This window comes from Trachemys scripta, chromosome 6, assembly GCF_013100865.1.
Source record: "Trachemys scripta elegans isolate TJP31775 chromosome 6, CAS_Tse_1.0, whole genome shotgun sequence".
NCBI classification, from domain to species: Eukaryota; Metazoa; Chordata; order Testudines; family Emydidae; genus Trachemys; species Trachemys scripta.
This window is the reverse complement of record NC_048303.1, coordinates 72,870,634-72,886,574: the sequence shown is the minus strand read 5'-3', so window position 1 is coordinate 72,886,574 and position 15,941 is coordinate 72,870,634. Positions and strand designations below refer to the sequence as shown.

Sequence of the window (15,941 nt, the reverse complement as noted above, 5' to 3'; positions counted from 1 at the left end):
GACCCAGGACTGACAGGGTCGTGTGAAAAATCCTCACTAACAAACTAGAGCTGATTCTGTCCCATTCCTTTGAAATGATTCATTAGCAAACATTTGCACCTGTAACAGCCACTGAAAACACACCAGCCTGGAGTTTGTCTGTGCTTCATGGATGTGTAGTTACTCCCAGACAGTGAAACAGTCTGATCTGATCCAAACACAGAGTTTATACATTTTTTTTTAAAGCAGGAAGGGGAAAAAGTCAGATCAAATACCTTTCCTCTTCTCCCAGCTCTTCCAGGGAAAGCATAGCTTTAGGGGACACTTGCCTGGCCAGGTTTATTTGTTCTGCTGATGGGCTAAGTCTCTCCCATGTGAAATTTCATTTTCCAATGAACACTTACTCTGGGAGGCAAAGTTGTAGTGCATTTCTCGTGTGACTCATGCAGAAATCCAGAAATGGATAGGCAAGAGTTTATTTACTGAGGGGTTTACCTCAATTAAAAGGGCATTAAGGATACTTGACTGTTACTTAAATCCTCAGCAGTGACCATACTGTGGGAGATGTTTTGGCCAGAATATTTCCCAGAAACATGTTTCCTCTCTTACTAAGCGCTCACCCCAGTCTCTCCAGTGCTGATGAGCTAATAGCATTTTTCCTTTGCATATTTTGGCATTGCCCCACGGCCTGGCAGGCCGTGTGTGTCTGAGTGCATTGAGATGCCTGCAGGCTCGCTCCAGCTTGAGACGTGCAGCTAGAGGTGTGTATATATAGAGAGGGAGGGACCCTTTTGTCTCCTTCCCCCTGCAAAGAGGCTCTGGGAGCGCGGGTCGAAGAGAGGAGGCAGCGGCGGGACAGATGTGAGGCCCTGTCAGACTCGCACGTTCCCCATCGCATTACGTGAGCAAACAGCGGCGGAGCAGCCCGCCAGGCGGGCTTGTGTAACTTTGCAAATGTGCCAGAAAGTTTAAAATCCCTGAGCCCTCCTCCTCCCGCCTCCAGTCCAGACCCCAGAGAAAGCCGGAGGACGATGAGAGGCGGGTTGTTTGCTGCTGCTGCTGCTGTTCAGAGCCGTGCCCTGTAAACACCCCGGGAGCGGACAAGCTCCCTCCTTTCGGAAGGTCTCTGCGTCCCCGGCCCGCCGGCGGGGATTGAGCCTGGCTGCGGCCAGCGGCGTTTGGCGAGCGACCTTCGCGCCCGTCCGGGGCCACTGAAGCGGGGAAGATGCACGTGGCGCTGCCAGCGGCTTTGCTCGCCCCGCTGCAGGTGTGGGTGTACCTGAGCTGCGCCTGGCCCGCCGGCTGCCAGCCGCCGCCGCGCCGCAACCCACCGGCGCCCGCCGCCTGGAGGCAGAGGATTCAGTGGGAGAACAACGGGCAGGTGTACAGCCTGCTGAGCCTGGCCTCCCAGTACCAGCCGCCCCGGCGCCGGCAGGCAGCGGCCGCGGGCAGCCCCATCCTGCTGCTCCGAAACAACGCCACCGCCCCGCGGGGGGCTGCTGCTGCTGCTGCTCCAGCCAGCGTTGCCCAGCCGCCGGCCGGGGCCGCCAGCAGGGGCTCGGGGGCTCGCCACTGGTTTCAAGCCGGCTACCAGCCGCCCCCCGGCGGCACCGCAGGGCAGAGGAGCCAGGGAGCCACGAGCGGTTCAGCCAGGAGCCCTCCCCAGGGGGCGTCTCAGCCCAGCGCCCCCCACAGCTCAGGCGTCGGGCCCAGGAGGGGCAACAGCACCAGCCCCGGCAGCCCCCCGCCCCTGAGCAATCTGAGAGCCGGTCGGGAAGATGCCATGGTAGGAGACGATCCCTACAACCCCTACAAGTACACGGACGACAACCCCTATTACAACTACTACGACACCTACGAGAGACCCCGCCAGGGCAGCAGGTACAGACCCGGCTATGGCACCGGCTACTTCCAGTATGGTAAGAGCCCCCCGCACCCCTCGAGCGCGAGCAGTAACACCTCGCCCCGCCGCCAGCTCTTAGCTGGGCTCTCCGCTATTTCCCACAGCCCTCCTCGCCTCAGCCCGCAGCCAACCCAAACGCCAGCACAGCACATAGCGATAGGCTTTGGCAGTGGGCTCATATCCCAGCATGCTCTGGAGAAATGACCAGCCCTGCCTGCTCCACACACGAGGCAAAAAATCTGACACGGTCCTAGGATTCCTAGGATCATATGGTAGTCTTAGGGGCCCGAGAGGATTTATGAGGCGAGAGGCTGGCTGCAAACAATAGGCTGTGTCTGTCGAACGAGAAGGTTAAATGCTTCTTGTGACCTAAAGGCTGGCAGGAGCCTATGGCCAAAATAACTCCTTCTAACTAATGGTTGAAAGTGAAACAAAATGTTGGCAGATATGTTCTGGGTTTGATCGTGCTGTTGTGTGGTTGGTTTAATGAACTGCAGGTCTCCCTGACTTAGTCGCGGATCCCTATTACATCCAGGCATCCACATATGTCCAAAGGGTGTCCATGTACAGCCTGAGATGTGCTGCTGAGGAGAACTGTCTGGCAAGGTAGGCATCTCTGGTGACTTCTCCTTTATGTTAGGCTCAAGCCTGGGTACCCAACAGCAAGGAAACCAGAAGGGAAGGTAAAGATAGAGGGCTTGATAACAGGTCCTGAGTCTAGCTTCTTTTGTGGCCTCTTTATAATGTTTCAACAACCGACAACAAGAAAGGGTAATGTGCTAACCAATGTTTTTAAAAGTGACAAGTGCTTTTGGGTGCCTCTATTTGGTAGAGCTTAGCTCATTTGAAATGTCTTAAAGGAGCCTGATTTCCAAAGGGTAGGTATGCTGCACTTTCTGAAAATCAGGCCTCTAAAGCTTGCTGAAGCTAGATACACCAAATCACTTGTCCCTTTTGAAAATCCTTGGAATCTGGTCTTTTTCAACTTTATCCATTATGGTGAATAAATCATGGTTTCATTTTTTAAAAAAATCACCAGCTACTCATTTGTAATCATTTGTGTGGGTTCACAAAATGCTGTATTCAGTATTCTTAGGCACATGCAATACAACATCTGTGAGACAATCTCGCAGAAAAATAGTTGCAATAATCTCTTAGAATTTTGAAAAAAATAAAATCTTTACTCGTGAGTTGTCTCTATCCACTTGGCAAACAGGGATTTTTCCTGTTTTGACTGGAACTGAAATGAACATAGCTGAGTTTCATAAATTTAACTTATATAGTACCTTACCATGCAAAACAACTTTGTTTATTCACCAGTTTCATAAACTGGTTGTAGCATAGCATTAAGGAATCATTTTTGTTACATTGCTGCAGGAAAACCAGCAAAGGGAGCACAAACGGTTGATTATGTGGTTCTTGTTAGTAAATTGATAATTAAAAATCAGATATTTAAAGAGTTAAATTATAATTTGGGATCAAAATGTCATGATTGTAGCCTTTTAAACTACAATGGAAACAATCTACCGTGGCCAAGAAATCAACAACAAGATATTTTGTTTTACAGAAACTATTGGAAAACAGTTTTTCATGCCAAACAAGGACATTTTTACAGCTATCCATTGTTAAAGTGATCTTATGCTCTTGGCTATTGTTAAACACCATTGATTTCCCTAAATATCAAAGCCTTTCTAACCAGTGCTCATCAGGTATCAAAATCCTGCTCTTACTGAAAACAGTGACAAAACCAACATCAACAAAAAGACTGAGTCCTAGAATGTTACTAAAGCCTGCATCCAATACCAGAAGCTCCTAAGTACACCATTGAGCATTTTTGAGCATCCTCAGCTATTTAAATTAATGGGGTTGAGGGTGCTCAGCAATTTGCTAGTTATGACATCTAGTCACCGAAGGTTGAATGCTAGATCATAAGCCAAGAAGCAGCAATTTTGAATGTGTTTAATATTTTGTAAACATACTTATGCCTCTTTTTACATCACTGCAGTTCAGCTTACAGGTCAGATGTCAGAGATTATGATACTCGAGTGCTTCTGAGATTCCCCCAAAGAGTGAAAAATCAAGGCACATCAGACTTCCTACCAAGCAGACCCCGATATTCATGGGAGTGGCACAGCTGTCACCAGTGAGTAAAGTGCCCAGTATGGTACCTTCTACTTATCTTTTTAAATTTGTCATTTGTTAATTGTAATGTGATATGTTTTGTTACTATCTAGGGGGAATATAGCTATAATATTTTGCTCTCCCCTTCCATTTTATGGTAATAGCTCATTATATAGCTACACATGTGAGGATGAAGAATTGAAATGATCAAATGAAAATAAATGGTTCATACTCGCATACAAATGTGACAATCTGGAAGCCTATGCAATCTCAAATCAGTTTAGAATATTCAGTCACATATCCCATCTATAGAATTCAATTTTGCATAAGTCTATTGTCCATTTACCTGTATATTAAAGAACTAACCAGTGAACTTAAAAAAAGTTACAATTATAGTTAATGCCCCCAAATGTATTTTTTACTTGCACATTCACTTAAAAAAAAAAAAAAAAAGGAATATTCAAATACTGAATGTGTCATTTGGTCCTCTAAAGGGCCATTATTTCATGAGACAAGGCACATTTTCCTCAAATTTGAAAAGAGGAATTGGAATGGTCCTTAATAAGCAGTTGTACCTATATGAAGCCTTAGGGTGGTATCTCATTATCATCTTCATCTGAAAAGAACTGGAGTTTTACATAAAAAGTGATGCCACAATAGATACTATTGAGCTCTGATATACAATGCGCTAATATCACCTTTGCAAGAGGAACATTGACAGACACTTGGCAAGACAAACACTGGAGAATATTTGTAACATTTTGGGACCTAATAAAACTGCATATGTGCACTTGTGTCTTTTCCAAGAGGCTTGGCATATATGAGTTTGAAATCTTGTCCTAAATTTAGATATTTCATACCAGGTTTGTGATCCTTTAGGAAAGTATATGTATTTTCTTCAATTTATTTAAAATATGACTCTACAGTTGTGTGTACATAATGATTAATTTAAATATGACAGAAATAATGTATTCATTGATAAAGTGATGACTGAACACTGAATTCCATCTAAATACATACCACAGAGGTTGCCATGGGCCTGATCCAAAACCCTTTGAAGTTAGTGGAATTTCTCCATTGATTTCAAGGGGCTTGGGATCAAGCCTGCAGCAATATGTCAAATTGTAAAATTGTTTATTCCTGATGGAATAATTACTATCAATTCAAATGAAGTCTTTTAAACACAGACCTAGAAAGGCAGATGTTTTATTCAGAGTACAAGCCTTTGGTAAAGTCCAAAAAAAACCTCTCTCGCTCTGTGAATGTGTTTTAGTTTTAAAAAATGTAATGTGAAATTGATACTTACAAAGGTGACAGACTGATAGCACTGCAAACTGAAATTCTTCATCCACAGAACAGGTAATCCTTGCCCTGCCAATAGGCCCTATAACCATACTGACCAGGATTCGAATGTAGTTCTTTCAATACTCATCCAATTCTTGGACTTTGAATACGCTGCCAACAAGAATGCCAATTGTGGGGATGGTTTCTATGATGTTGACACTAGTTCATTAGTAGATGAACTATAACAACCAATTCATTTTTCAAATGACCTGCCATCAGATGGTACTGTTTAATCATCATCATTCTCTGAGTCACCTTGTCATCCAAGTTTTTAGTTGGTGATTTTATATATATATATATATATATATATATAAAAATGTATGTTTATTTTTCATTAAAAGGTGTTTGAACTATATTTTATTTAATCTTTTACATATACACAGCTTGCTAAAAATCTTGCATAAGCAACAGCAGCAGAATGCTACAAAGACAAGCTGCTGATTTGTTAGCTCTTGCTAGTTTGCTTTCTCCATCTATGTGAGAAAAGTAGAACCATAGAACAAATAGGGTGTGAGATCTAGGACTGTGTGAGATCTAGGACTGACACACACACAGGATAGTGCACACTGTGAAACAAGCAAAAATATGTTTTTGCAGAACACCTTAACATTATCAAACCAGCAAGACTTTGCATGTCAGTTTATATATTTGAATGTAAATAGCAATTCCTTCAACTAATCCAATCTGTAATATTAGTACATAAAGAATGAATCTTTAAGCAGAGTAGATTGTTTGCAAATATAATTATAAAATGTCACATGTTTGGGAGACAATGGAAGTGGAAAAATAACCACAACCCTTCAGCTCCTTCCAGAAATAGCAAACTTGCCTAGAATTTATAGTATGTAAGGTAAGCATTCCTAGCCAAACAAACTGTGCCTGAAGGCAAACATTACAAGATAAACTGTTCATATTTGAGTGGTTCAAGTGCTTGCTAGTGTTATTGAAAAAGAGAAAACAGGAAATTTTGGGAAAACAAAGCCAATGCAGAGCCATTCCTTTAACAAATTAAAATGTGATTTGTTTTTAGAAGGTTGTGTTTTTATACAATAAAAAAATTTAACAGTGGTGCCACTAAGAAAAATATATTATCCCATTAGTTTTATGTAAGAAACAAAATTTGGCAGGATGCACTATAAGGTAGATTAGATAGGAAACATGATTTAATAAGGTTTTGGCAAAATCTGATCTGCCTCTACTAACTGACCTGTGGTCTAACAGACATTACCACAGCATGGACGAATTCAGCCACTATGACTTGCTGGAAGCAGGCTCACATCGGAGAGTTGCTGAAGGGCACAAAGCAAGTTTTTGTCTTGAAGATACCTCCTGTGATTATGGATACTATAGAAGATATGCATGTACAGCACATACACAGGTAAGAGATGATTCCAAAGAACCAAGAGATTTTCTTTCTTGCAGTTTACTTCACTTGAGAGATTTTATGTAACATTATAGGCCCCAATGCTCAGGTGCCTTAATTAGCTATGAGATAATCACCCCAGGGTACGGGTGGCATAAAACCAGCATAGCAGCTTTTGTAGTCTCCTTCCACTACAGCCCTGTAGGGGGTGTGGCTGCTGGAAGTGCGTGACTGGGGCTTTCTTGTACCCTGGCAGGTCCCCTGGAGCCATTGGCAGCTGATGTACATTAAAACAGTCCTCAAGGTACTCTAACTTAGATTGGGGGACTGGCCATCAGACAGCAGGCCCAGGATTAGGGGCAGTAAAGAAATCCTTTAAGGTCTTACTCCACTTCTCTCATCCCAATCCACATTCTGTCGTCTGTTTCCTCAGTTCCCAATGCTATCGAAAGGGGTTTGAGGGGATTCAGTACACCACCGTATCGTGCTCTGTGCATATCTGTAACAGACATTCCAATTAATGGGAGCTGTGTGAACATCATGGGCAAACTATATCCCTTTTTCTGCAGAGGTAGTAATTTTATCCCTGAGAAATGCCAAATATTATCCCATGGTGGATGTGTCCACATTTAAATCTTAAGTACTGTATAATGATTTATCTACAATATGTAAAGTTTGTGAAGGGGTTTTAAAAATAGTTTCCTTTGTGTAGGTTACAGCGTTCACCTAACATATATATTTTACAGCTGGAGTACTTGTGTCACTAGAGTCAAGGCTGTGTCAGCATTTCCACTGTAAACCCATATTTTTAGGGGTTGTAATTGGACTGTAAAACTTTGCTCCAGCCTCAAACTTGGCACGTGCAAGTAGGGCATAAGCTGATTACCAGCTGGGGTCAGGAGGGAATTCCTGCATGGCTTTGTCTTGCATAGTTAAGTGCCTTATGAGGATTTTTCATTTTCCACTAAAGCATCCTATATTGGCCACTGCTGAGGATACCAGACTTGATGGACCATTGATATGTTTCAGTGTGGCTATTCCTAGCAACAAAGTAGGAGGTTTTTTGGAAACACAGATATGGAAAAACCTCTGCTGCCGTTATGGATACCCTCTGAATTCTTGCAGACATTTCTGATGTTTCAAAACCTGTATTTGCTTGAAGAGAAAAACCATTAGGCCATTTTTTGCAGAAGTAAAGCCATAGACAAATAAAATACAAAGATAGCCCTTGAACGCCGCAAGCTTCCTATGCCAAGAGAGTACTTTACTCTTTGCATTGGATGCAGAGTTCATCTATGGCCAAAGCTAACACTCTTCTTTGAGGTAGTCCAAGATTCTAATGGCAATTACATTCACATAAATGAGTTTGGAACTGGAGAATGGGATTCATTGAGCACGCATCTAATGTCCTAACTCACGGAGCAAAGTTCTTTCTTGATTTTTCTTATATTCAAATAAATTTAGAAGGAAAATGGTTTAAAATGGAGCTGCCAGGACAAGAAAGAGGAGCTGTGTAGCCCTCCCCAACTTATCCCACGAAAACGGTAATGAATATTTTTTGCTGAATTGGTCTCTAAGATTTTAAGTCTTAAGCAGCAGTTATAAGAACTTCGTCTTCAGATAGAAGGGATCTAAAATGGCACTTGCAAATAGTATGTCTGTGACTTTATCGCTGCTGTACTGTCTCATGCAGGATCCTCCTTACATCTACCAAACTTTTCAAGTGGCCTTGTATGTTTCTCCCCAATGGACCAAAATAACTCCTTTGGTTTCATTAATCAGGTAAATAGGTAAGGAAAAAAATCACAGGTGTTTAGTCAAAATTTCAGTGTTTATTTGAACTGTACCCACGCTTCTTGGGCCTGCAAATCCAGGATTAAACTATCGCAAGATTTTCAGTACTTCCTGCTTCCTGTCAGGCTGAAAATACTGTGAGAACAGGCTCCCTCATAATATTTCAGCAATGCTGGTCCCACGCCGAACCAGAAAGTGGTACATGAAAAAAGACAATAGGAAAAATGATAGCCAAAACTTTCTGAACCTCAAAAGTCATTCAGTTGAAATTCAGAGTTTTAGGTGTAGATTTTGGTCAGTTCTTATCTTTTCTGAAATGATTCCTTCACCTCTTGCAAATAAGCGACACTTTAGGTAATACTGTCAGATAGTACTTAAATATAAGGATTTTAAATTTCAGGGATATGTAATCAGTAAATACCTATTATATTAAAAAAGTGTATAAATAGTAAGACTAGTTCAAAGTTTTCCATTGAAACCGTGTTTTGCCGGAAAACTGGGTTCTCAACAAAATATTTTCTGGGAAATGTATCTGCTTTCCACAGAAAATTGATTTTTAATCAAACTGATCACCTGAAAAATGAAAAAAAAAAAATTCTGAAATGGAACCGTGCTGGGTCAGGGAATTGTCTGCAGCAGCATTTCAGAATTGAAATATTTCTGTTTTTGGCCAAAATATTTGTTTTTGATTTTTCATCCAAAACTTTCCATGAAAAACAACCCCTATTTTCCAACCAGCTATAACAAATACCTATTTATCCAAAAGAGCAGAACAGCTTGTAAATGATGCTCCAGTCTCTCAGATAGGTACCAGTAATTACAATGCTTATTTATGAATAGTTTTATCTTTAATTTTCTTATGTGGCAGAAACAACGAAAAGTCAATACAACGGCTCTGTCAGAGCTAGGCAATACTATTTAAACAAACAAAACCCAGAAAGTTCAGATTCAATGCTTAAGTCATTCATTGGTGTCTTTTTTCCCCCCCAGTGATGTGCACGAAGGAAGCATCATGGTGTTACCTGAATTTTTTGACGGTGTTAATGTTGATTTCTGAAAATATATTCCTTAGACTCCTTTGCTTGCATATTTTTAGGGACTAAGCCCTGGCTGTTATGACACCTACAATGCTGACATAGATTGCCAGTGGATTGATATTACAGATGTAAAACCTGGAAACTACATACTGAAGGTATGGGGTGTGTTTTAAGAAATCATAACTATAAATCCCTTTAAGCCAGCACAGCAGGTTATCAATCCAAACCCCAGTTGTAAACGGCATTTTCCTTTCTTCAAGGTTAGTGTAAATCCCAGCTATTTGGTACCAGAGTCTGATTACTCCAACAATGTAGTACGCTGCGATATCCGCTATACAGGCCATCATGCATACGCCTCTGGCTGCACAATTTCACCGTAAGTAGATTCCTCTTTCTTTGTAACTACTTTACACTCATAAAATTAATATTAGCAAATAGGTTTATGGTATTTAGGGGTGAATTTTGCATTGAATAGATAATTGCCAAATGAGTTCTAGTGATGCAAACTTTGTAAGTGTATAATTTTATATTTAGTATGGAGTGTGCTAGTTTGGATTACAGATGGAATTTAGAGGTTTTTGTGTGTGGGCGAAATGGGAATGATTATTTTGCTAATTACAACTGCATAGCTTTCAAATTATAACTATTTGTAATTAAGCTATTTTCTTCAATCTTCCATCAGATTCATAGAACCATTTGAGATGGAAGGAACCTACAATAGTTTATCAAAATCCATTCCTTTCCCAGTACAGAACACCTACTAAAATTCTTGTTAGAAAAAATTGTTTTTGAACTCTTGAATTCAGGATTTATAGCAGGGGTTCTCAAACTGTGGGTCGGGAGGGTCAGGGGATCGCAAGATTATTAAAATGGGGGGTTGCGAGCTGTCAGCCTCCACCCCAAATCCCGCTTTGCCTTCAGCATTTATAATGGTGTTAAATATAAAAACATGTTTTTATAATTTATAAGGGGTGGGGGGGCGCATCGCATTCAGGGGCAATGTGAAAGGGGTCACCAGTACAAAAGTTTGAGAACCACTGATTTATAGGGATTTTAAACTTGCTGCTCCTACCTGGATTCCCAGCTGTTCTCCCCGGTCAACTCCCTTCTTGAATTTGCAGTCACAAGCCTCCTGATGCTTATCCAATTGCCATACAGAGCTGTTGAACAGGTTGCTGAGGGGCCCTTGAAACGCTTTGTTAAAAACAAAACAAAAAAACCACATGAACTTATGTATTACCTTCTCCCTGCTACAGCAAGGCCCCCTAGAACAGTTCCTCCAGCAACACCTCATTTACTGTTTCATGTTAGCTCCGTTGGTGTTCAAGCAATAACCCTTAACTATGTCTGGCCACAAATTGTTTTGTAAAAAGCATATGTACATTGAACAAAATCAGTGTTCCCTTTGTATTTTAGCTTAACATAGCCTATGAACATTACACAGATCTCATTTGGACGTTGCTTAATTACTATGTCACGGAGTGCATCACTCACTGCTGAACTGGCGCCTCCTCCTGGTTGTTCTGGGGATTAGCTCGAAGCCAACACCCATGTCCGCGGTCTGCACCCTGTCACTCCTTCTCCACAGTCCGCCTGCAACCCCTCTTGTGTCAGGAACCACAGAATCCTCTTCGTGGCTGGGCCCTCCGGCCATGTCACTATCTGTGTTCCCCCTTTTTGGGGAGATTTAGCTCCTTAGAAGTCAAGCCACTTCCCAGTGGCGACTGTAGTCAGTTGTCCTGCCCCTTCCAGTGCCGTGTGGAGGGGATCCAGGCCCGCCCACTACTCCAGGTCCCAGCCCAGGAACCCTCTGAACTGCAGTTACTTACTGCGTTCCTTTGCCTCTACTATCACTGCTTTTCCTTGGGCCACTTCCCTGCAGCCACAGCACCCTTCTCAGTCTCAGCAGCCCATCTGGAGCTCCTTCTGTCTTCCTGGGTTCCTGCCTGCTCCGCTCTGTCCAAGATGCTACAGGGTTGCAGCCTACTCAAGAGACAGTCTTCCCTCCTCGAACTCCAGGCAGCTACTGACCCTGCTCTGTCCTAAGGCTCTTTTTAACCCCTTACTGGACAGTGTGGGGCTGATGCCCCATCACATACCAATTGTAAGGCTTATCTCACTTTGAATTTGCTACAAAATCCTTTTTACTGGGAAATCAAACACTGATCAAGCAGGGCTAAAATGACAAACATTTGTATCACCCTTATGTGAAGACCTAGCTTCATATCACACCGTTCACAACAAAGAATAAGATAGGTCCATCAGTGATCATTAGACAAGATGTGCAGGACTGAACCCCTGGGTGTCCTTAAACCTCTGACTGCCAAAAGCTGGGTCTGGATGACCAGGAACTGATCACTCAATAAACTGCCCTGTTCTGTTTATTCCCTCTGATCCATCTGGCACTGGCCATTGTCAAAAACAGGACACTGGACTAGATCAGTGGTTTTCAAATTGTGGGTCGCAACCCACAACTGGGTTGCAGAATATAAGGCATTGGGTCGCGGCTGCTCTGGTCAGCACCACCGACCGGGCCATTAAAAATCCCGTGGGCGGTGCTGCCTGGCTAAGGCAGGCTAGTCCCTACTTGTTCTGATATTGCGCTGTGCCCTGGAAGCAGCCAGCGGCAGGTCTGGCTCCTTGGCGGGGGGGGGGCATGGGGCTCTGTGTGCTGCCCCTGCCCCGAGCACCGGCTCCGCCTGGCCAATGGAGCTTGGGTGGGGGCGGTGCCTGTGGGCCAGAGCCATGCAGAGTCCCTTGCGAACCTCCACCTAGGAGCCAGACCTGCTGCTGGCCGCTTCTGGGGCACAGCGTGGTCCCAGGACAGGCAGGAAAGCCTGCCTTAGAACTCCTGCTGCGCTGCTGACCGGGAGCCGCCTGAGGTAAGCCCATGCCCCAATCCCCTGCCCCATTCCTGAGCCCCCCCAAATCTGGAGCCCTTTCCTGCACCCCAAACCCCTCATCCCCGGCCTCACCTCAGAGCCTGCACCCCCAGCCCTGACCCACTCCCGCACTTCAACCCTGCCACAGCCAAGCCCCCTTCCACACACTGAACCCCTCATTCCCAGCCCCACCCTGCAGCCCTCATCCCACACCCCAGCCCTGAACCCCTCCCACATCCCAAACCCCTCATCCCCACATTGGGTCACAGGCATGATCTCACCCAGTATGGCCATTTTTAAGTTATTAAAAGCAACAAGTTAAGTGGCCTTGGCCTGGTCCTTTATTTGTTCTCGCCACCAGAGTGTCTGTGCTTGTGGGAGAATGAGGTGTGCTGCAGGTCATGAGTGGTTATTTTTGGCAGAGCAGTGTGAAGAAACTTTTATGGCATCTCCCTGCACTAGGACTAGCTCTAATCAGAGCCTCCAGTAACAGAGCTTCTATTCACTTGAATTCAAAAAGGGGAGGAGAGAGAAAAGGTTAACTGAAGGATGTCAGTTAGGGTTATGCATAGTTACTTTGCTTTGTAGCCTCCCCTCTCTCAGCTTCCTAAATTAACAAAACACTGTAATGGTATTCAAACGTACAAAGAAAGCAAGTTCTCTAGTTCCTTTTGTGTTGCATGTTCATACTGATGCATAGATATTTAACACAGGTGGGTTAACTTTGTTTAGTACTCGTTTGCTAATGTATGATATTTTTAACAAATTTTTCATTTTTTTTAATAGATACTAAGATGCAAGAAAATGGATGAGTCAGTGCCCACTGTTTTGTACTGTAATATCATTATATAAACTTCAGTAGAATATGAACACTTTACAAAAAGCAAAAAAATTCAACACAAACTTTTATGTTGTTTTGAAGCATAATGGCTGCTTCATAAAATGTGTAACTGGATTTTTAGCACTCAAATTGTCACTTAAAAAAACTATTGCAACGTGTGGGATTGGTGATTTATGTACAGATTTTCAAATTCTAAAGGAAATTAACTCATTCACAGAAAAATAAGTTTTTTGTGTTTTGTTTTGTTTTAAACTCCACTGGAAATCAGAGTGTAGATAACAGCAGAGTTTGGTCAGTACACTCTCTGTGAATGAGCTGTAATCTCTTTAAAAGGTAGCAAAAACGTATAATACTACATAAAATGCAGTAAGTAGTAGTAGTAATGCTGGCTAGCTCAATGAATGCCAGATCAAAGACGAACTTGGGAGTGATGCTCCTGCCATTACAGTAAAACTAATTGGATACATTGGATGCAGACGAGAAAAGTATCCCTGGTTTTCAAGGAATATTAACATATAGCAGAAAAATTTTCATGTATGCATTAGTTACATCCCATATACGAAATTTATGTTTATTTTACATTTTTAATGTATTAGTAGGTAAACCATTTTCTCAAGCCAAATGCATACTGGGGCTTTGGCCATAAGCCTGTTTTACTTTTGGAATAGAATTAAAGAACTTAGCCACTTTTCTGTGTGAATAGAGATTTTCAAAATGGGGCTCTTAAAAGGATCTACCATTAATTCAATGGGAGTAAAATGAACTAGGATGAACACCTGTCCAGCAGAAACAAGGCTTCTGAAAGCGACACTGGATAGTCCCTAATTATTAGCAGTGGGGGGGGAAAAAAAAAAAAAGCATGAATTGAACAGGCCAACCAATTACAATGAGCTGATTGCCTCTTGTCAGTTAGAGGCACCACAAACAGAAATAGGCCAAAAGACCTATCAGGGTGTTCTTATTGAGAAAAGGCCTTTTACTTGTATTCCCATTAACATTATTTTACATTTAGTACTGTACTTGATTCTTAATTGCATATTTGGCTATTCAAAGAATGAAGCTTAAAATATTATACAGTAAGTATAGAATAATAGTTGGTGTATGCAACACAGAAAGTACTTTAGTTAGGTCAATCATGAAATATTCAAAGTGAAAAACTTTCAGCCCAAATTAACAAGATACATCATGCTGCTTACTGGTGGGGGTTCACAAAAGTACAATTATTTCATGTATGCAGTGGACCAATCTGTAAGCTAAAACAGCTGTGATTTTTGTTTTTTAAACTGTGAAATTATTTCTCACAACATTGTCCTGATACTTTTCCCAAAGATATCAGAAGATGCAATGCTCAACCTGCAGCTCACAACAGCCAAAGCTCAAAACCTTTAGAGTTTTAATGGCATTTATTTTTATGTATTGGTGTAGCTTGAGGAATATTGGGGTGTTTTGTTACAATTTTGGGAAATGTTTTAAGCAATATTTGCCAATATTGCATGCAGTAGAACCATACAAATTTAATTTTGAATTTGTGTTAGTTATCAGAATATCCTTGAGGACTATGGATCAGCTAGTTATTTCCTACATATATTTTGTTGTTTTAAGATTATCAGATGTTTCTGTCCAAATCACAGTCATGTTCTGGGACAATAAACCTAAACAACTGAAACATCAACACTTAGCCAGACTGACACTGATGAACCATTAACTCATTGAGGGCATTGGCCTTTTAGGACTACTCACTCACCTTTCACTTCTGCATGCGGGATGGGTCCAGTTTACATCTGCAGGCTGCTAAGTTTTCCATTGGTTTTCCTCATTTGGTTGATAAATGATCATTTTAATCACTCACCAAGTCGGTATCTAACTCAAGCAATAAAGTTTGAAAACTAGACTTGGTACATTTTACTGTAGTAGGGCTCTATGCACATCAGCAGTTAAAGTTGTGCCATTATTTCTCATTAAAAAAACACTATTTTCATGTGTTTATAATTGACTGTACAAATATGTTCCTGAGGTTTGGCTTTTGAGGGCTAAGCTCCAGAACAGTTTTTGTAAATGGATTTAAAAAAAAAAAAAAAAGCACGCGCACACACATGTACGTGTATGAATGAACGAATGCAGGTACATTTATACCTCCTGTCAAAAGTGATTCAGGCCAAGATTTCCAACCTGGGATGAAGGTTCTGATTCTACAACTTCTTGTGTGTGGGCAACTTGTACATGTGCAGTTGCATGGAAGTCAGAGGATACGTCTACACTGCAAACATGTACCGACTGCAGCAAGTCTCAGAGTTCAGGTCTCCAGACCTCGGCTTGTGCTACAGAGCTAAAAATAGCAGGGTTGTTCCTGTTTGGGCTGGAGCTCAGGGTTTGAAACATGGTGAGGGGAGTGATTCTCAGAGCCCAAGCTGGCATGTCTACACTACTATTTTTAACACCATAGCACAAGTCCCGCAAGCCTTGTTCTGTAGAGCTGGACTCTGAAAACTGTTGGGGCACAGCACATTTAGGATCAGCCATTAGCCAGGAGCTGTGCAGCCAGGAGGCACTCTGAGGTGTGGTGTTCTAAGAGTAGTTCTGGGGGTGTTTACTTTGTAGATGCCCTGAGATCTGTGGGATTTTCCTGTAGCTTTGCGGGCATCTGCAGGGTTGGAGAGCCACACCCTCTACTTACCTC

General features: G+C 42.4%; 1 protein-coding gene across 2 annotated transcripts; it reads left to right on the top strand.

Moving 5' to 3' along the window:
- The first annotated feature begins 682 nt into the window (after positions 1–682).
- LOX (lysyl oxidase) lies at positions 683–14,145 on the top strand. 2 transcript variants are annotated; one of them, XM_034773975.1, is made up of 7 exons: positions 685–1,898; positions 2,380–2,488; positions 3,888–4,025; positions 6,569–6,725; positions 9,601–9,696; positions 9,802–9,917; positions 13,210–14,145. In XM_034773975.1, exons 1-7 carry the CDS (start codon positions 1,205–1,207, stop codon positions 13,214–13,216), a joined length of 1,317 nt encoding a protein of 438 aa, XP_034629866.1. In that variant the 5' UTR covers positions 685–1,204; the 3' UTR covers positions 13,217–14,145. The 2 variants fall into 2 exon arrangements, with proteins under 2 accessions (XP_034629867.1, XP_034629866.1); XM_034773976.1 differs by lacking the exon at positions 13,210–14,145 and having other exon boundaries at positions 683–1,898; positions 9,802–9,921.
- Positions 14,146–15,941: the final 1,796 nt, after the last annotated feature.